Consider the following 21,714-nt stretch of genomic DNA (forward strand, 5'->3'; position numbering starts at 1 on the left):
TGTGTGTTACGAGTTCTGCAGGAACAGTCGGGGGGTTCTGCTCTCAGAACACTCTCAGTGGAGACTGAGAGAGTCCCACAGTTTGAATTCAAACCCTGTTACCACTTCAGGCAAATGAAGCTGCTGTTCTAGTTAAGGGTGCTGGAAAAATATCCCATCCATCCCCTCTGGCACAGCCAGACCCAGCCCAGCTCCAGGATAACTCAGGATTTTACAGAACGTCTGTAGAACCAGCACTTAACTGAACAACCCAAGTTGTCACAGAACCACAGTTTAAGAAATAAAGGTTTGTGTTTCAGACTTGAGTTATTCTTTTCCCTCCCCGCGTCTCTTCCACAAGTCAAGGGCAGTGCAGTATTTCCAAAGTCACACAACACCAAAATTCCCAGTCTTTGGTCAATTAAAGGATCAGTATCTTCCTGCCAGACTGTGGGGTGTCACTCAGGTGTGGATTTGAGGCACTGCAGGGGGGTGACAGTGACAACCCCCACCCAGCACTGGCTGTGCCTCTGCACCACCAACCACATCCCCACAGCAACACACAGAGGGTTTGCAGGCAACTTGACTTTAAAAAAAGCACATTTTAGTATAAATACTATATTTATTAAATATCTTTACAATTCATTTAAATGTATTTACAGAACTATTCCTGCATAAGTTATACCTCAGACATGAAATTCACATAATTGCCTCTTAGGTAAGCATAGATGATAGTCTCATTTTAACAGCAACAGAAAAGCATCCTCAGGTACAGACTCACATTTGCTTCATGGTTTCAGCCACCTTTGTCAGAACTGCATACAGTGGATTCCACACACACCAGCTGATTCCCCCAGGAGAAAGGATGTCCCTTCCCAAGACATGGAGATTCCATCACTAAATCCTCCCACCTTTGCCAGACCTTCTCCTCTCCCTTCTCCTCCACTCACTCGTAACTGTCTGGTCCCAAATCTGCTTTTTGGTTTTGTTTTCAGCCTGACCTTCTCGAGAAACACAACAAAGGACATTTGGAGGGAACCTGTGTGTCACAACTCTCCCAGAGACAGCCAGGAAAGCAGCAGGAACCACAGAGCTTTTCAACTCACCACATCCTAGCCCTGCTTCACCCCAACCCCTCCTAATGCTGCTGGAGCAATCCCAGCTTCCTGGGGGACAAACTCCTGCTGACCCACCAGCTCCCCAGAAAGAACAACCCTCTGCAGCAGCTCCAAGCTCCGCTCGCTTCCAAGTCAGGGAACACCTTTCTTGTCCATTCCCCTCGGGAACATTCCCACTCACCTTCCCCTAGCAAGTGTTACTGCTTCATGCATTGCTGGGAATTACTTTGATAGGATGGGCCCTGTCGTTTCCTTCTCCCAAAATCTCTTGTGCGCAGACAGCGATAAGTTCGTAGGAAAAACTCAGGTTTGATATGTTCAGAGTGCACGTCTTAAAAAAAACCCAACACAATCAAGCATGTGATAAAAATATCAATTCTTTATAATACAGTATTGCTTTATAAACAGATGGAAAAGCTAAAAGCTTTACTGGTCTTTGGTGTGCCTGGTGAGGGAAAAACTCATGATTTGTAAATCAAAATCCAAATTTGTTCTTTATGAAAAAAAAACAAAACAAAACAAAACAAAAAAACAACAACTCATGGTGTGATATGAGGCAAAGGGCTCTGTGGGTACAGACAGGGAGCACAGCTTGGCCTCACAGGCAATTCCAGCCCCTGGTGCATCCCTCTGACCCGCACACGTCCCCAGGGAAAGTTCTGGAAAGCTGGGGGGAAAAACACCAGGGCTGGGGACTGTGCTGAGAGCAGGTCAGAGCAACAGCCCAGGGCTCCTGAAGGGAAGGTCAGGGGACACAAGAATTGATCAAATCTGCTCTAATCCAGAAGCTGAGGGGAAATACTGGCGGACAAAATGTGAAGACACCCAGATTTGGGAGGGCAAGGCCCCCCCGAGGCGAGGAACAAAGCCCTGTGCTCAGTGAATACATTCCTCGAACAGCCAGCCAGGCACAGCTGGGCCAGTTCAAAACAAGGACTGACAGGTTGTGCAAAGTTCTCCACCACTCACTGCTCATGTGTCACAAAACTAATTAATTTCTCTTCATTAACAGAATCCTCCCCATACCCTCACCAAAATCCCATTTTGGTCAAGTTAGGGTAGTTAAGGCATTTTGACAAGTAATTACAAGGTGATTCAAAGTAGATCCCTAACATTATGCCAATTGAGGAATAGCAGATAAATTACTGAAGAGCTCCCAAATTAATCACTTATTATAAATGAAATGCCTGTTACAAGCATGATGCATTGAAATATAGTAAAATGACATGTACATGGTACATGTTAAATGACCTTAAATAAAAGCTTGACATAGTTACGCAAATATACAGTACAAGTCCACAAAAATTCTTTAAACAAGTTGAGGTAACCTCAAACTTAAACAGTTTTAATACAATAAACCAGGTAGTAAAAATCTCCTCTTGAGAGCAGGAAAGATTCCTTACTGACCAAGTTTAACTGCACTCACCTAAACAGCAACATTACCCGACTTTTTATATATAAAAACATGGCTTTAATTTATTTCTACATACTTTTCTACCGGCAAAAAAGTTAATGAAAAACTGACCAAAAATATATATATCTTTACAGCTCTCAGCTTTTGTATGAGCCTCAGGAAAGGAAAAGGAAAAGCTGGCTGGAAGGGGGGGGGGGGAACAAACGTGAGCTACTGTCATTGAAAACGAAATGTCGTATTGCAAAGTGGCTGTTAGATAACTGTAAACATCATTAAGGTTCATTGAAACCCCTAAACTTTAGTTACTGAAATGTAAGTTTTGCTGATTATTCATTAAGTTTCATTTTCGTACTCGCTGCCGCAGCAGAAGCAAAGAGGTGCCTGTTGAGTCAGAAAGGATGAGCTGGACTTTAAGTGGTGCAGCATATTCTGTTCTACAAGCAATGGCGATTATTAACACAAATTAGGCTTCATCAACGACAGGATTATCCACCCAAAGTGAGGACGTTGGGAGTTGAGGACGAGCTGTTCCTTGTGCAACCTCCCACCGGAGCATTTCCCACCAGGAGATGGGTTCAAATGCTCAAAGACCTCAGCTGTGGCCAGCTCGGCTGTTTGACACTGAGCTAGAAGTCTTGTTTAATAAAAATAATAATTATCCACAGCCAAAACATCCAGAACCAGGCCCATTATGGACGAATGATCTGCAGAACTTTTTTTAAGATCACAGTTAAGCACCTGAAATCACAAAACACATTTGCATCCATATAACTTGAACTAGGTTTGTTTGAAATCTCGTACTAGAAAAGGTTCCTAAGGCTGACACCATGGATGGCAAGAGCAGAATGTTTACAGCAGTTATAAATCTCCTGAAAACTGGAGCTCAGGAACACGAAACCTCGGCTACCACTGGAACAAGACTATGCTTTATGGAACTGGGGCTGTAACACACCCTCAACAACAGCGAACGTTCCTAGGAAAGAGTAAGATGCCCTCGTGCAGAGGGGTTACCTATTGATCTACTCTGAAAGATGATCAACCAATTCTACTCCTTGGAAAGTCCCATCTCCAGTGCGGGAACGCCGTGGGATGGATCCTGCCCCTGGCACGGACAATGACTAAGCTCTGACAGACGCTCCAGGCCTTGAGCTTCTTCATCTCTTGCTGGCAGAGCAAGCCCAGTGTTCTACGAGTGGTTCTTAGCAAGGACTCGGCTGTCTCAGGACGGGCGCCGGGCTCAGGGCCAGCTGCCCAGGGCAGGAGGGAGGAGGGATCAATCCTGCCAGCAGGAAACCGTGCGGGGCTCTGGGAGCGGGCAGCGGGCCCTCAGTCTGTGTACTCGGCCACGATGGACAGGAGGACGGTGATGTCGTCTGGTTTGCCCCCTGCAGTGAAGGAAAACATCACTTATTTCATCAAACTCGTCGTCTTCGCATCATCTGCGTCATTTCCCGTGGAAAATTCTTTTAAAATGAAATATTCAAAGCCTGTTCAGTGTAGACACCAACTCTGCTTCCTCCATCTCCTTTCCAAACCAGGGGAGCAGTGACATCTAACACAGCACAAAAACACTCTCCTGTTCAGCTCCGGTGAGATCAGGCTGAGAAAAGGAGGTCAGAACCTTGAACACTGGCAGCTGGCAGAGCACAGAGCCTGTTTTCTAGCAGACTACTGAATAAATGCACAAAACACCTGACACTGCTCTGTTACAAGGAAACTGCCATGAAGTCAGATCTCCTCAGGAATTTCCACTGTAAATCAAACACCACTTTAGCATCTTCTCCAACACTGTATTACCTCATGTGTTTCTAAAAGCTACTTAGCATTTTTAGTAGCTACTTTTCAATCCTCAGCATCCAGAGCAACACACTCAAATCCCAGAGAAAGGGCTCAGGAGAGATATTTTGTTATTGGGAGTCACACCAGAGAATCCAGAGATCTGCAGTTCCACTTCTCAAGCTCTACCTTAGGAAAGGGGCAGGAAATCCTGCCCTCCTGATAGAGAGATAAGAACATCTTTACCAGCAGAATTATATTGAGTTATTTAAAAGAAAAAAAAACAATAAAAGAAAGGTGTTTGGTCAGGCTCTGAGCTCTGCCAGGTGTCAGTATCTTTTAGAGCCCAGAAGCAGAACCAATGGAGAGATCAGGATGGGGATGCCAATGGTAAAAGTCACAAATTTCAACCAAAAAACAAACCCAAAAACTACCGAAGATTGGGCAGAACCTCAGCTGAAATGCAGCTGTAAGAAAACACTTTAAAAAATAAAAAAATTCAACAAAAGCCATCCTCGCACATCACCACCCACACATCCAAATCCAAGAACAAATCAAGCACAGTTTCCCCAGGAGCCTGGGGCAGGAATGTACATACTGGGTTAAAAATAAAACCACCAGTGCACTGCGTTCTCTGGGCTCCAGCTGCTTCCCCACGGGAGGCTCCTACTGCAAATCCCACACGAGCCTGGTGCTCTCCTGCCAACCGCGTTTCCTATCGTTCTGCTCTCCCACTGCATTTTGAGACACCAGAACTTCCCTCTGCTAAGGGTTCCCCGGGGATGGCAGGGTGGGAGGAGGACACTCTCACCTCTCACGTTCAGTCCGTTGTCGCAGGCGAACTGCGCGAAGGGCGACATGTAGGTGGGGTCATAGGCCAGCTCGTGCGCCTGCTCCGCGATGCTCCGGGCAGTCTGCTGGATGCTCTCGTAGTTGGAGTTCTGAATTCAGCAGGAAAAGGGTTCATTTTTTATGAGGAAGTCTCCAGGCGTTGTTTTGCTGCTGCCTGTCAGTTCTGGAGGTCGCTCAGTGCCAGGGCACTAATTATCAGCCTCCCTTGCACAGAGAGCCCTCCCCACCCTTTCGGTTTTATAAACGGGGTTACAACTGTGCAGCTTCAGGAGCCAAGGCCGGGCCTCAACCCCCCACCAGCAGCTACAAGACTTGGGTTTGGAGGGTTTACAGAATTTACAAACTTAGAAAACTAATACTCAAACCAGACTCAGCTGAAGGAAAGGGGACATTTGGAGCTGTCCCTGCACTTCACCTGCAAACTCCCACTCGTGTTTAGGTGAAGTGTTTATGCTTTACCTCAGGTGCAATTCCTGCACCCCTGACCCTCTTACCCCAATCAACAAGAGCACACTTGGGGAGAAGGGGCACTTTAAAAGTCAGATGACAAAAAAAGCACAAACTTTCTTCAGGCTGCATTTTAAGGGCCTGTTTTTAATTCAGTTTCAATAACTCTGCTGCTTCACTGCAAGGCTTGTCTGGCTCAGGCCAACATGACAGACAAGCACTGCTCTTTAGTCTGTAACCGTTCTGAAGTGCCCTGTCATTTCAGGAGCCTTCCCCACAGGTTTGGGAATTAGCAGGCGTTTATGTGATTAACTTTTGGCTGAACCCCTCAGGGAACTCCGGTGCCTTTCCCAAACACGCCAAAAGGTGGAGCTCAGCCTTCTTCCACAAGGGAATTCCAGCTCCAGGGTCCGCCCAGGACAACCCTTCTCTGCCCACAGACAGGGCTGTGAGGTGGCTGCAGCCACACGGGGTAGTGACTTGTGTAGCTGCAGGATAAGAACAGGCCAAATCCTCTGAAAACCACACTGTAATTCTCTATGTCACTCTTATTTGCATTTCACAGCAAAGTAGTTTCCTCAGGGAGGTTATACATATTGATATCTCCTTAAGTATACTTTCCTTTCTGTAAGTAAATAGCCTTAAGCTAAATGTTCTCACTCAAATTAAAATATTTTAATGCATTTTTACTATTTAAAAAGAACATTTGTGGTCACTAACCTGGGAAAGTTGCCAGGATTTTTTCTTTTTTTTTAACAGAACATTAAAGATTTTCAAGCACGTGCAACCCACAGTTCAGACAGCACATACTCCATTAGAATTCCTGATTTATAACCCTTCAGAAAAGCTGGAAATCATTTGAAGTGTAAGCTCAGCCCCCAAACAACCTGGGAGAAGATGCTCTATTTTCATGTGTAGCATATACAAGCTGCAGGTGCCGTGTGCGAGGAGCTGGCCAAGGGCAGAGCCTGGACTGAACATTTCCCCCTTCCCTTCCCAGTTATTGCCATGGAACCAGCTGCCACTTGGGAAATTTATGCCCCAGCTGCTGCCTCTGGATGCAGATCCAAGAGACAGAGCTTTGGGGTCAGCATCCCTTCCCACTGCTCACATGGGGGATTATGTGAAAAGCCTTTAAAGGATTCAGGTTTAGCAGCACAAAAGATGTGAGGGATTGAGGAATCACACACCCACCTTCAGCTTCTTTAACTCCTGCAGGATCATGTAGTCGGGCATGTTGTCGAACAGCCCGTCTGTCGCCGTCAGGATGATGTCCCCGAGCTGCACATCGAAGGACGTGCTGTCGGCAGCCTCGGGGCTGGGGGGGGACAGGGAGGGGACAGAGAGGTTAAAAACGACTCCTCACACCCCCCAGGGAACGTCCAACAGCACAGCCACAGCTCCTGCACTTCACTACAGTTGGGGGCTTTTTGCAAAAGAAAGGAAGAATCACTGACTGTGGAGCTTCTGCACCAGCACAGCACTGGGACTGCAAACAGGTAAAACTCCAGCTACTCCACCAAGGATTTGCAGTTACAGTTCCCAGATGAACAATCCTGCAAATTAATCTGCTTCATGAGTGTATCTCCATGGAAACCATTAAGCAGAAGGGCAGCTCAGGGCTTCCTCCTGCTCATCTTAAACATGTAAGAGAGCAATACCTGAAAGGAAATTCATAATGGCCCAAACAATTGAATCACTTTCTAATTCAATGGAATAAGAAATACGTCTACCAGGAGACCTCAGCCAGTTGGAATGCTTGTGTCTAAGACATTAGACAACAGCAAGAGGAGAAAACATCCCATTTGACCATGAATATTGCTGCAAAATCTGATTCTCTGAGGTAACATAAAACCAAAATTTTCATTTTAAAAGACTCTTCAGGGGTCTTTAAAAGGAGAAACTGCTGCCTCTCTGCCAAAACACAGAGGAGCTGCTTTGCTCCACTGATCTGCAGCCTCAGGAAGGTTGATGGAGCTGAGCTTGCCTGCCTGTGCCCATATTTAGCCAAATTCCCCACTGAACTGGGACAACAAATAAAAAAGGGACTGGAGAAGTGTTTCGGTGAGGCCCATGAGTACTAATTAACGTCAGGAACAGCACAAGAAGCAGCCAGAAAGCTGTAATCATGATTCACAGCTCAAGTGTGGGAGCACATTTATCTTGTGCTTTTCCTTATTATGGGATGACTCAGATTACTTGGCTTCCCTGACTTCCACTGGACATGATCAATTATCCTTCTGCTTTTTGGGTTTTATGGTCTTCCTGTGGATGACAGAGAATCTCAGAAAAATGAAGACTTTTACAGCTCTGGAATTTCAAATTTCATTTAATTTTAGTCAGACAAAGAGGTTGGATTATTGAGGGGTTTAATTTCAGAGTTCTACCCTGGTTTCCTCTCGGCAGTTGTAAGATGAGGAAATAAAGCCACAGGCAGGAACGGTCAGGAGTTTCAACAACTTTAACAACACTTTCAAAAAGAGCTATTTTGGCACTGAAGTCATAACCTTCACTGTCTCAGCCTTGAGACTTCAGAGAATCACTTAGGTTGGAAAAGAGCCTTAAGATCACCGAGTCCAAACCTTGCATCAAAGACTTGAGCTGGATGCCATGGCCACTGTCTGAAGATCCTGTTGCAATCTCCCTATATTCAGATGACAGAGATCACTTCAATGAGTGAATAACCATTTCTGAGAACTGTATTTACTTGGACTCAGTGATCTCAGAGGTCTTTTCCAACCTAATTGATTCTATTTTAACACAATTTGAAAGCTGGTTTTTAAAAAACTTATTTCATGTTACCGATGAGGGTTCACAAAGCCAGGGTGGATCAGCCTGACATTCTTAGGGGAAGACATAGGAACAGGCCAGCCTTTGAAAGGACTCATTTCTGTGAACAGATTGTCCTCTCCTCATCCTCTCATTCCCAGCCTGGTGTTCTGCCAAGCAGTTTTTTTGCTCGTTTTGGTCAAATACAATATGCTGAGGGAAACAGCTACTTGGAAACACAACTTACAGTCACATGTCCCTCTGCTCTATTCTTCAAGCACTTGCTACCTCAGTGCCAAGATATCTAAATTAGCTACTCCAAACAGTCTCAAGGGAGCACAGACAGGGATTGGAACTGGTAAGAGCAGCCACTTGTCCAGGATGACCAGCACATACACCAGCTTTAGCCAGTGACATCTCCCCATGGATCAGGACCATGGGAATAGGCCAGCATGAATAACCATTAGCCCAATAAACTCATGCTCTGCAACAGGTACAAAGTTAAGTACAAGGTGATAAATGTTCACATTATCAGGTGCAGACCTGACTGGATACGAGCTGAAATCCTACAGGCCAGGAAGAGCCCCCCAGCAAAACTGCAACTTCCTGGGAGCCGCTCACACGCACAGATTAAAAATTTCAGTTCCTTCCCCACCTTACCTGTCACTTAAGACAACTCCTTCTGCTTCTGGAGGAGCTATTGAGAGTTGGAAGGGAGTGTTGAAGTAATGCTGCTGCTCATCAGAACGATGGACAACTTCTCCTCCTCTGACCACCAAAAACCCGGAGTCCCCCAGGTTGGCTGTGTGTAAACGGTGACTTGTCCTGTCCAGAACCACGATACAAGCTGTGCTGCTCCCTGCAAACACAGGGACTGCAGTCAGCCTCACACAAACTGCTGCTTCTCCCACTGATTTCATCAACAGTTCAATTATTCAAACACTTATCAAAGTTTAATAACCAGGAAAAAATGGAAACGCTCAATAATGCCACAATTAATATAAAATAAAGACAGCAAAATGGTAAAAATCTTTGCAATGCCATGTCTGATTTTTGTGTAGGACTCACTTTTCCTGCTCTGATTTTGGTAAACACATTATGCTGACAAATACCTGTTTTGTTTGGCTTATTTACAGTTTTCCAACCCAACATATGTCAGCACATTCTGCTATAGGACTGGATTTACAGAACTCACATAAAATACTGAAATTCCGAAATCATGGACATAATAGAATTCCAGCAGCATCCACGCAATGCCAGGTGCTCTCCACACAGTTTCACTCATCAGCTGTAAATAAACCACGCTAAGTAAAGAATGTTTGCAATTAAGTGTTAGGTCCTATTGCATTTCTCTGCTCAGAACATGAAAATGCTGCTCTTCCCAGCCTGGCAGTGCAGAGCCTGCTTCACATCCTCAGGAGACCAACTTCCAAAGTGCAAAGAAAACATGTTTCAGAGACAAACACTATTCCAGATTAAAGTAACAACAGGAACATGTCAACCGTGCTCAGAACTATCCCAGCTATGCTTGAGGGCACCCTGGAATTCTTGGTTCATTCACTGGGAAATGGCCACCAACTGTGCTTGGTTGCAAGCCACAAAAATAACTGTGTGGCAAAGAAACACATCCACAGAGTCCTTCAGAGCAACCAGCAACCGCTCCATTCCTGCAGACAGGACAGGACAGCACATCCACAGCAGACATTTCCTTCCTCAAGAGTGAGATACAGCTAAAGCCTTTCTTCTTGACTTCTGTCCCATATCACAAGTGTTCATCTTCTATCCTGTGTTCCTCCAGCAGGATTTTCCAAGCACAGTTACATGTTGGACAGCCCACAGGCTTGCAATGAGCTAAGCTCAGGATGAGCCTTGCTAGTGCACAAGTGCAGCTGGCTCCAGGCATTGCCTGTTCCACACATTTCCCTTTCTAACACAGTTCCCTGCAATGCACTTGCCCTGAATTTGTTCTCTAGTGAACACACAGGACCTTCTCCACTCTTACAAAACAGTACTACACGAAAAGTTCCAATTTTAGATGTGTCCAAGACTGTTCTGCAACACAACAGTGTTTAAATAATTGGCACAGTTTCCTCCCATTTCGGTTTTATTTTATATTATTTGCTGGATTCAATTCTGATGAACCAAGTATGCAGGCTCAGAGCACAACAGCAAGGAAAAGTTACTGCCTAATGAATCCTCCTTAACAAAGTCCTCTCCCTTCCCTTTATTTTAAATAAACTCTAAATGCTCATTGCTGTGGTAATTCCAGGGTGTTATTCCTCCTTCTAAAAATACTGTTCTCTGTTAAAGGAGAAACACTAAGGATCATTAGTTTCAAATTCTAACTCTATTAGCAGAGTGTAACCAGGAGGCCATGTGTGGAATGCAGATCTTGTGACTCAGCACACGCTGCTTTTCAGCCCTGCAAAGGTCAAGCCCAGCTGAGCTGCCTCCGTCTCCAAAGCCTGGGGAAGCTCTCTCCAGTGGCCCACTTTGGAGATCACTTACAGCTACATCTGCTTTGCAGAAATAAGCACCATTAACCACCCCAAATCCTAATGTAATTACTGAGCTCTGCTATTTTGGTGACACTTAAGGTCACTGCTGAGGTTCCAACCTATTCTTTAGGCGTATAATGCGAGAACATCTGCTCCCAGCTCAGCAGACAAGTTAAATATAGCTCACCCTGCACTCCTCTGGCACAGGAGCTTAAGGTCAGGTGAGCCCTGTACATATCACACAGGGCAACACTCTCTTGGTGCACAGGAGGGCTCATGTCCTTTAGAAAGTGTCCCCTTTGCAGGGTTGTCAGCTCAGGCCAAATGGCACCTCTCTGTCTGCTCCCATTCCCAAGGCAGCTGAATGCCCTGTCTCACATCAAGTCTGACACAGAATATGTGAAGCATCTACTTCAGTTGGCTTTCAGAAAGATCTGTAATGAATCCCCCACAAAGATTTATAAAAATAATACTCCCAGAGATCAGATGATATAAACTACTGAGATCAACCAACTGGGGTTTGAGTTCACTAGACATAAAAGGCAACAGGAGCAGTAAGGCCAGGAATGAGCAGAACTGCATCCAGTTATTCTCAGAAAATATTTTTCCTTGCAGAGCTTAAGCAAAAAGCCACAACCAACCATGAAGAGTTTTCAGCAGAGAACAGTTATTTATACCTCCAAAACACAGGGTGAGCACATGTGCCACAGCGTGTTCTGCTGCAGAACTCGCTCTGCAAACTCTGGTGAATTCACCCTTCACACAGAAAGGCTGCTGGCCTTTCATTTTATACACACACACACAAATACTCCCTGCATTACTAAATTAATTAAAACAGCTTTTAAACATACAAGAGAAATAAGGATGCCTCCAAATTAACTGAAAACACAGAAATAAGAGAAGTTGACTGCCTGCAGATTTGTTGCAGAAGCTGCCAACAGATTCAAGCAACTCTCACAAAATCCGTGTGTAGGTAACACACAACCCAGATCGAACTGACAGATTTCTGGTGTCTTACCAAGCAGAGGTACTTTGTTCTGCAGCAGCTCACAGTAGCCTGCAGTGAGAATCCCGACAGGATTGCTGGGAACAAACCGTCCTTCTTTCACTAAACGTTCACACGTTCGCATGAGAGTCCCTGAGAACTGAGAGGGGTCAACCCCGTAGTCTCTCCAGCCACCGACACCATCTGCCACCCCTGGAAGGGAAGAGAAAATGAGTGTTACATGAAGGCAATGCTTTCCAAAACAAGGGGTTTAATTATTTACATCACTTCGGATATTTAGTAACTAAAAGGTAGGACTCGGGCACCTGCCTGAAAAACAGTTTGGATTAGCAAAGAAATTTCCAAGTATTTGTGAGATAACTGCTGACATCAGCTCCCAGACAAACCCTAAATATAATCTGAAGTGCTGGAAAAAAGGTAAAAGCCTAATGCTGAGGATGAGGAGGCTGACTCCACTAGAGAAACAGGGAATTTGGGGGGGAAGATGGGAATTCAATCCCATTAACCTTTGATTACCTCATTAGAAAGGAAAAATTAAATGTGATGGTTGTAAAGATTTTAACTAGTACAGAAATGATAAAGAAACTCTTCCCCACTATCCAGCAGCCCAGTTTTTTCTCAATGTTCATATGAAAAACAATACTTTCTATTTGGTAATCTCAATTTCCATGTATCCCAAAATCCATGTAACCAACACAATGCTGGGACCTACCCCTTCCAAGGAGAATTTGTTGCTTACAGCTTCAGCCAAGCAAGAGAATGAAAACTAACTACGATCCAGTCAATTTGCATTTAGTTATTCTAAAAAACTTGGATCAGAAAATTTGAGCAATTCTGCCAAAGCTTTGGAAGCTTCTGAGCAGCTGCAGAGGAAAACAGGGAAGGTGCTCATGGGAAGGGGGTGTTCAGAGGGAGGTGAGCAGCAGACATCATATTCTACTGGTCATTTGGCTAGAACTTTGAATTACCCCCAAATGACTAAAGTAAAATACTGCTGAAGGCATTATTTGAGATTAAAATGTTACTATGTAGAAATCTTTCCAAAAATCTCTTTGATCCTCAGCACGGGATGAACCCTTTCAAGCCCAGCTTGTAATAAAGCTAAAATGTGTTCATGATAAAAGCACAAAGGGGGAATTTCAGAGCTCAGATTGTGCTGAAGGACAGTCTCCTCAGGAAAAAAAACCACCACACTGCAAGCAAAGGCATGAAAATGTGAGTGAGAAGCTAAAACTCAGTTTCCTCATCTCCCAACGCCCTTCACATGGGACACGGGCTGAAACTGAGACGGAAGGGTTGGAGCCGACCTTGGTGTGAACTATAATCTGCCAGGATTCTGAACAGCCCATCAACATTAATCAGATTTCTCCCTAAAATAGTGCACAACCTTTTAGACACCTGCTTTGTCCTTTTGCTTTCTCAGAAGAATATTACAGGGATGCAGATCCCTGCATTCATTCACCCCTTGGGATCAGATCCTGGGAAGAAGCTCTGTAAGACCCCTAAATATAGGGGCATTCTCGAAAACACCTTTTCTGGAGTCTTCAGGAACAGATTAATCCCCTCCCTACAGGTCTCACAACCTCAGGTTAATACTGGATTGACCCTTTGCTTCTTGCTGCCACATGGACAGGTCTAGAATAAAGATCACAAAGGAAAAGTTCCAGACCTAGAACTTGAAACAGAAACTCCAGGTTGGATGATGGTGCTTTATGTGAAGTTACCAGACAAGTTTGGTTTTTTAACTTCCCTTCAAGATGGACACAACCCAGACTGTGCCTGCTTCACTCTGCACTGCTTCACTGACAGCAGGGGAACACAAGGAGAAGATGCTGTTTGACAAGTGCTGCCCAAAGCTCTTGGCTCCCAAGGCAGTTACAGAGAAAGCTGGGCAGAAGTTATGGAGTTCTCTCAAGCAATCCATAAACACCTCACATGAGTGTTGGGAAACAGGGGAACAGAAACACTGCAGCTCTCTGAGACCAGAGAGCCACCAGAGCAAGCACCTGAGAAGGGAGTTATCAAAACCTATTCCATTTTCAGAGGAAAAATAAGAGTGTGCCACCTGATTTTCTTTGCTCACTTCTCACTCCAGGCAGGAAATGCAAATCCATGCTCGTTACAGCACATTTCATCCTCTGTCTTGGGCCATGAACTGGCTTTGTCTTTGCTTTCCCGTCTGCTTTCTGCAAGCCATGAACAGCTTTGAGCACGTTCTGCCAGTGCCTTCCAAAGCAATCACCCTCTAGACATCCACAGGCAGCTCCTCTGCCTTGAGAACAGACTGTCTGCTCCCCAATCCCCAGGCCAGCTGGATCCCTGCTCCATCCCAGCACAGGACCATCACACTCAGGAGCAGCCCCTGGAGGCTGCTTTCACTGGGGCAGCACCATCACACCTCATCTGCTCAGCAATTCACGTGGCACCAGTTTTGGTCTTTCCCCAAAGGCCTTTTTTTTCCTACCTTTTTTTTTTTTTTAACTGTATCCCTTAAAGATAATAGGTCACTACATTTGATGTAAGCTAAATGACCCTGTTGGCTCCCCAAGCATCCAACCCCACCAGAGCAGTCAAATGCTTCCTCCTGCTCCAGCCCTGAGCCAGGAATTGCTGATGCCACCAAGCCCAGTGGCAGAACAGAGGCCAAGTCCAGCCAAGAAGCCCCACACCACACAGGGACCTCTAGAAAACATTCTCCTTTATTGCTTTTTGCCTTAAAAGAAGGTTTTTTACGTTCCCCATGATCTCCAGCCATCCTGTCCTGCCAACCTTCAGCATGTTTTCTAAATAAAAACAGCATCTTTACATTCAATATTCTCTATAAACTGAACAGTTTCATGGGAAAGGAATATATGACTTTGAATCAGACTGAGCAAACTGCTGCTGAAATAGAGGAAATGTAAAGGAGAATAAAGTTTAAGAAAACTTTGTGGTATTTGATTCACAGCAAACAAGGAGCAAAATTACTTGTGAGATATTCCAGACTCCAGAAGTACCAAGAACTGAAAACTCAACTTTTGATGTAATACCATGTTTTCCCTCTGTCACCAAAGGAAAATTCAAAGGTACTGATATTGGCAGGATCATTACCAAGGAATAATGCCAAGCTTTATTTATCTCTATTATCATTGTTTTCATCCAAGACCAAAAAAAAAGGTAAATATTCAAAATAATTACCTTTCTAACAAGTGAAAAAGATTACTCAGATTTTTCTTTTCTTACATTTGAACCTTAAACCATTGTCTTCCAGTATTAACCACGTTACAAACTAGGAATTCTCAGGACATTCAAGACCAACTGCATGGCAGGGAGTTGCTGCAGTTGAGCTGTACACAGTCCTTGGGGTTTTTTCATTCAAGCTATTCAGTAAATGAGAAAATTTTATAGAAGGAACATTCCTGTGGCTATTCCCTGTTCAAGCCCAGGCAGAAGTTACACAAACATCCACGTGACACAGAGCAGTGCCTGCAGCCAGATGAACCATCAGTGTAAATAAAGCAATTGAAAATTTCACAATAAATTGCTTCAAAAGAACAAATACTTCTCCAAGGTTTAACTATACAACGGAGACCTTTCCGAATCTCTGAGAGTTAACACCCCACTACCTTGCCTTCTGCTGGAAAACACACATATATCCCTGCCAGATGAAATACTTGCTGCATGTGTCAGTCCAAAACAAAGCTTTTTCCAGCTTCTCAAAGATTCCATGTATCAAAATCTCTCCCAGAGAAACACTTGTCACGAAGTTACAAGACAAAGCCCAAGCGTCTGCTGCTGCAGCACTGACTAAGCCAGGGAAGATCTTGGCAGGGAAACTTGGGAAAGCTGATTTCCAAATGCTGAAAGCACCTGGGATAAGACACCAGCTGAAATGCAAATGGGAAGTTGTTTTTCCTGCCAGCACACACAAGGTTCACTGCAGGAGCTCAGGAACACCCAGTCAGTGCTGAAAGCAGCAATATTTGCTTCTCACCACATACTTTTGTGAGATCCAGGTGTTCTGCCTAGTTCAGAAATATAAACTACATACAAATATAAACTAAACAGGCTGAAAGTTCATAACAAACCCCCCATACTGATCAAATCCTGTTTAGTATAAATAGTGTTACGAGGGGAAGTTCTGGCTTGCTGGCAAATATGGTCAGAGTCCAAAAGTACCACCCTGTCCCTAAAAATCTCTTGGAAGATGGATACTTTCAGCCATTGCATCAGCCAAGAATAAAACTCACACAGAAGCCCCAGGCAGGCACAAGTGTGTCAGCAGGAACTGCTCGTGCATGCAACCACAATTAACTTGGTAAGACACTCCACACATCCTACTGAACTCTCCATTTCTTGAGATCCTCACCTGAAATAGCAATGAATCACTGACAAAAGAACACCAAAAGGATATATTTATGGCTGAATCAATTTTGCATCAAAAATAGCAGGCTAAAATGGTAAAAAATGGGCAATCTGCTGCACCACACAAGTTTGAAATACAGCACTTAATATTTGTCAGCATATCAGAATTGAGATAAACTGATAAGATTTCCTGTTTTATCAGTGGTGACATAAATCACACACCTAGACAGGTTCTCCATCCAGAGCATGTCCAATGCTCCAAGCCAGCAGTGACCCTCCAGCAGCTCCCCTGGGATCTCTCAGAGCCAGAGGGTGTCTGTCCACACTCCCCTCAGGTTTTGAGAAAGAAATAACTCAGTTAAATACAAATCCCTAAAGGCAGGTTGTGTGTGACTGCTAATGAGTTACAAAAGGAAAGGTTACTTATTCACACTGTTACAGTAAACCTTAAACTACCCTTGCATGACACAGAAAGGTTTTGAGAATGTAACTGGGTGAGTGACAACAAGGAACAAAAAGCAAGAGGCAAAGTGAGTGAGGCTGTTGAAAAACAAACTGAAGGAGAAACAGGGAACTGAAATCATTAAACTGTGTATCTACTCTTGGGAAAAAGCAACAGTTCCTTTTATCTATTTCCACTCTGCTACCATCCACTTGTTCCTGAAACAGGTTTCCACCAGGTAGATCTCTTCCCTATTTTATTTAAGCCTAAGGAATCACTCGGTGGATTTGGGGAGCTCCAGGAGAACACTAAACTATTTTTTTGTAAAAAATTCCCTTGTTATAACTATTTAATCTCAAGGTGTTCAGCAAGAATGGAACTGATGAGAAGGGGGGGCAGACACTGAAATCCCTGCCAGGCTGAACAATCTCAGGCTCACAGCACAGTGAGGATGAACCAGAGCAAACAGCAGGAGATTTCTGCAACGTTTCCTGCGACACAGGTATGACTAATCCTCACCTCCTGCACTGTGCTCAGTTAAATCCCTGATTTCTCAGAGAGCCTGCTTTTCCTTCAAGCCAAGACCCACATAAGAATGGAAAATTTTCTGCTATCAACAAGCACCAACAGCATTTACAGTTAAAATAAGTGTTCAACTGGAAATTCTGATCAGAAACGTTGTGTGCAATGTCCCTGCAGATACTGTGGGGAAAAAGAACAAGCAGACTGAAGTTTCATTCTCAGAGGTTCCTCTCAGTGCCACTCAGGAACAGGTCTGCTGACATGTGGGTTACACTGACGAGAATGTGGTTGATAATGGGATGTTTCTCAGTCTGTAGTTTCCTTACACTTATGCTCCCATGCTACACAGAAAATTCCACGTGGTCTGTTACAAATTAAGACACCACAACTGTTTGCAAGTCACTGATCACTCCCTCTGAGGTGCCCTGAGCTCCCCCACTGCAGTAGGTGAAAGGCTGCTCTGAGGGAGGCAGGCAATTTGCCTCCTTTAGTGTGATAAGTTGTGATAAGGCAGCAATGTCTTTAATAGGTATGATACCAAATAAACCACTTAACATAGTCCTCTGTAACCTTCAGGCATCCGAGCAGGAATCCCTTCCTCTACAGCTGCCAGAACAACCTTGACATTTCACCTACAAATCCTTTTATGTGTTGTAGTTTACTTTCCTTGATGACAGTGAGACTAACAATATTCCAGGGGCTTTGCCACTCTGGAGTTTCAGCTCTTATAAAGGCTGCTGACAAACTGAATTCTCAAATGAAGTGCAGTTCCTTTCAGTTTAGAGTAGCTGCCCTGCAGCACCCACCCACTCCCCCCCAAAAAGAATTCAAAATCAAGATTTGCAGCAGATAGAACAGTTGTCCAATTTTAACTCTGCAGTGGACAAACAGTTCTCTGCTGCCAGACAGTTTTTTCCTACTGAGGGACAGAAATACTTTGGAAGACTAGTGAAGTCTCACTGGCTACACCCAAACTTGTCCCCAGCACAGACATTGTATAAGTGATGCTGTCACGGGATGCAGCATTGGCTGCAGCAATGTTCCAATAATGAGTCACACAACAGCCTGGAAAATCCATAAAAAACCAGCAAAGACATCGGGAGCCTGATAAGGCAGGAATAAGCAAGAGAAGGCAAAGCCCAACAATAAGGAAAAAAACCCAATCACCAGCATGAGACAGCTCAAAATTCCTAAAAAAGCTTTAATGTTTACTCTGGGTAAATAAGTGAAATGGTTATAAAGCTGTTCAAGTTCACTTAAAAATTGTGGGTTGTCCCCTATGTACTAAAAATTCTACTCCCATGCCAATGAGGAAAACCAGAGCTGTCAGCTCCTGAAGAGTTTTGGTTTTCAGCTTGGAAAAACAGTATTTCTGTCCTCAAAAGTTCCAAAGGCTTCAGACATGAAGCAGCACAGAACAGCTCCCACATCTCCATGAGATATCTGAATATTCTGAGGATCTGAACACCCAAGACACTGATAATGAACGTACAAAAAGGTACAACATGGTACGAGCTGCAGCAGAAAGGAAACACAGGCCTGAATCATAAAGCTCTAGAGATTAACATCAGCAGCAAAGCCATTTCCTTTTCTCAGGGTGATCCCCAAGGAAACACTGGTTCTGAGCTTCTTGTTTCTCCCTGGGCTCAGAATGGGAAGAAAACGTGCAAATTTGACAGGTATGTCCCAGACAAAAATAAAAATGAGGTATAAACCCCCCCAAGAATTTAAGTACACCAGTGACAGGCCTTACCAAGCATTTAACAACTACAGAGGGACTGGAAATAACCTGAATCTTTAAGCTTTCTGCTGATCTTCCTGTGAAAGAATAAAGCTCAGCCTACAAGACACTGTTAAATGTGCAGCCTTTAGACTCTACAGCACAGCTACAACAAAAGGAGTGTTTAGCATTTTGATTCTGCTATAAACACACTGCCAAGTCAACTTTTGTTTGACCCAAGAAAATGAATCCCCAAGCACTCGTGCCAAAGGACTGGGAGTAGCTCTTTCACTGCTCCACCACACCCAGATCCATCCCACACAGGCCAGCCCTCCACACACTGGTTCTAGAAAACACTGGCACAGAAGAATTTCAAATAAATTATCTGGCATGGCTTTGTCACTGGTGACTACTAACTCCAGGTGATACACTGGAAATTTACTGTTCTCCAAAAGCACTTACTGTGTCAAGTGTTCACTTTGGCTCAAACCACGTGAGCCCCTTCATTAAATGCCAAAAAATTAAGTAGGAAACCCAACAGTTCAGCTCAGCCAGTTTTGTTGAGGTGCAGAGTTAGGCAGGCATTGAGTTAGTACAAAATTTATGAGGGTCTTTAAGAAAATCTTTAAGGAACCTTCGATTTGTGATGAGAGTTAAAGAGGAATTGAGGGCAGGAAAACACTTCTGGTGCTGAAACTCTCCCTGCAACAGTGCAAAAGAGCTGGTTGAGAAAGGGAGAGTAAAGAGATGATCACAGCAGCAGAAACAAGGAGAAAACTGCTGCTTGTAAACTCAAGAACTACAGATGAAGAAAAAGCATCAAATTAGAGGCATCAAAGCCCACCTGAGCGTTGCTGCTTTTGCAGAACGTACACAGATCTGGTTTTTTTGGTATGTGCATTAAAAAAGAAATAAAGAACTAACATGAAAATAGCCATACAGGGGGAAAAACCAAACCAAACCAAAACCCCAAATCAACAGTTTTGCTATTTAAATTATTTTCTTCTTGGGACTTCAAACATCCTGCTCTGCTGTCCTCTTTGTTGTTTGATCCTTAAGTGGAGCTACAATTCTGTTTGTTTCCAAGTTGCCATGAAAATTAATGCAAAGACCCAACTTAGAACTGCAACTCTCTGTTGATTCCAGCAGGAAGACAAGACAAGCTGTAGGTTCACATACAGTAATTACCAAATATGGCCAAAAAACCCTAAACATCATCAAATGGGGCTAAATCTATCTTTTCCTGACACGAAGAGCCCACTTCGAAGTAGAAGGATATTCTGCATTGCTCTTAAGGGCAAATACCAATTGCTCAGTTATTTATCAGTGCTGGCCTAACATGAACTTTAAAGGCAGCCAGGGTTGGTCACATGTTAAAGGAAGGGTGTCCAGCAGCTAATTCTAATTAAAAAAAAAAGTTTCTCTGGAACAGGCATAACAGAGAAGATGCAGAGTGTCTAAAATGTACTGCCCAGTTCTGCACATCTCCCTGGAAGCTGTGGCATCACCCTGACAGTAACAGTTCCCTTGGGAATAACCAGCAATACTGTTACCCAGCACCAAGTTACAGCTTCCTGCAGAAAACATCTCGGCTCTATTAAACAGCAACCAAGTTACAACGACAGGAATCACCAAGCACTCCCACATCGTGAGATACCACAGTGCAACCCCGGTTTTAAAGAAATAAATAAAAAACAGGGGCAGGGGGAGGAAGGTTTTTTTTTAAGTGTCAAAGTTTTGGTGACAATTTGCTTCTGGCAGTTACAGCACAAGTAACTTGTGCAGAAGGTCAGTCAGCCAAATTCAACCTTGAGCACACAGGAGAAAGGTCAAGCACTGTCAAAAGCAATGCTGCCCATGGACTGAAGATTCCATTGGTTATCTATAATTTGAAGCCTTACGATTGATTTCAGCCGTGAATCCAAAGCAGAGAGCGCAATCAGGCCAGAGCAAACACCGAAACTGAAGTTTGACATTTGATTCCAGTCTCAATGTCACTTTGCCTTTCACCTGACAAGGACACAGCACACGCTAAAATCAGGAAGTGTCTGTTCCAGTGATCTTTTCTGCGAAACTGCAGTGAATATCCACAGGGCTCGGTCAGGTTTTAAAGGCAGACAGAAAGCGAAACGCATCAGGAGCTGTTTCTGTGACTTTCGGAGCCGTTGGGCCTTACAGGCACCCACAGGTGAAACGTCCAGGCTGGGCCCGCACACCCGGCACACACAGCCCCGCAAGCCAAAGGCAGGTTGAGCTGCAGCAGAGAGCTTCCTCGAGAAGCTAAAAAAGCGAACTCACGCTGACACTGCCTAGCAGAACCAGCTCCTTTGTCTGCGAGCAGAGGCTGAGCCGCTCGCCATGTGCGGAGCAGGGAGGGAGAGGGAGAGAGAGGGAGGGAGAGAGGGAGGTCAGAGCCACCTGAGCCCCCCGGCGCGGGCACTCACCCAGCACATCGGCGGTGCGGTGCCTGGCCACGAAGCAGGCGTCATCCCCGTAGCACATGCCTTTCTTGAGGATGCCCTTGCGGAAATCTTTGCCGAAGCCGCAGCTGGCCGTGACCAGGCTGTAGTCGCGGGAGTCGGTCTGCGAGAGGCCGCCCAGGACCGCCCGCGCCACCAGCCTGCCGTAGGAGAGCACCGAGAACATGGCGTGGGGCGCCCAGCAGCCGAGCGCCAGGAACGCGGGGAGCCACCGGCGCAGCCGCCTCCTGCCCGCCGAGCGCCCGCCGCAGGGCGCCAGCCTTCCTCCCCCTGCCCGCCGGACCGCGCCGGTGCCGCTCCGAGCCGCGCCCGCCGCGGACCGCGTCCCCCGCGGTGCGGCCCTCGCT

General features: G+C 45.0%; 1 protein-coding gene across 1 annotated transcript; it reads right to left on the reverse strand.

Moving 5' to 3' along the window:
• Positions 1 to 581: 581 nt before the first annotated feature.
• Positions 582 to 21,647, reverse strand: PPTC7 (PTC7 protein phosphatase homolog). The gene is made up of 6 exons (XM_027652351.1): positions 21,332 to 21,647; positions 11,872 to 12,051; positions 9,016 to 9,214; positions 6,781 to 6,904; positions 5,099 to 5,228; positions 582 to 3,896 (listed from the first exon to the last, which is right to left on the reverse strand). Exons 1-6 carry the CDS (start codon positions 21,531 to 21,533, stop codon positions 3,838 to 3,840), a joined length of 894 nt encoding a protein of 297 aa, XP_027508152.1. The 5' UTR covers positions 21,534 to 21,647; the 3' UTR covers positions 582 to 3,837.
• Between the last annotated feature and the right edge of the window lie 67 nt (positions 21,648 to 21,714).

The sequence above is a fragment of the Corapipo altera genome, unplaced genomic scaffold (assembly GCF_003945725.1).
Source record: "Corapipo altera isolate COAL_440 unplaced genomic scaffold, ASM394572v1 67, whole genome shotgun sequence".
Taxonomy (NCBI): Eukaryota; Metazoa; Chordata; class Aves; order Passeriformes; family Pipridae; genus Corapipo; species Corapipo altera.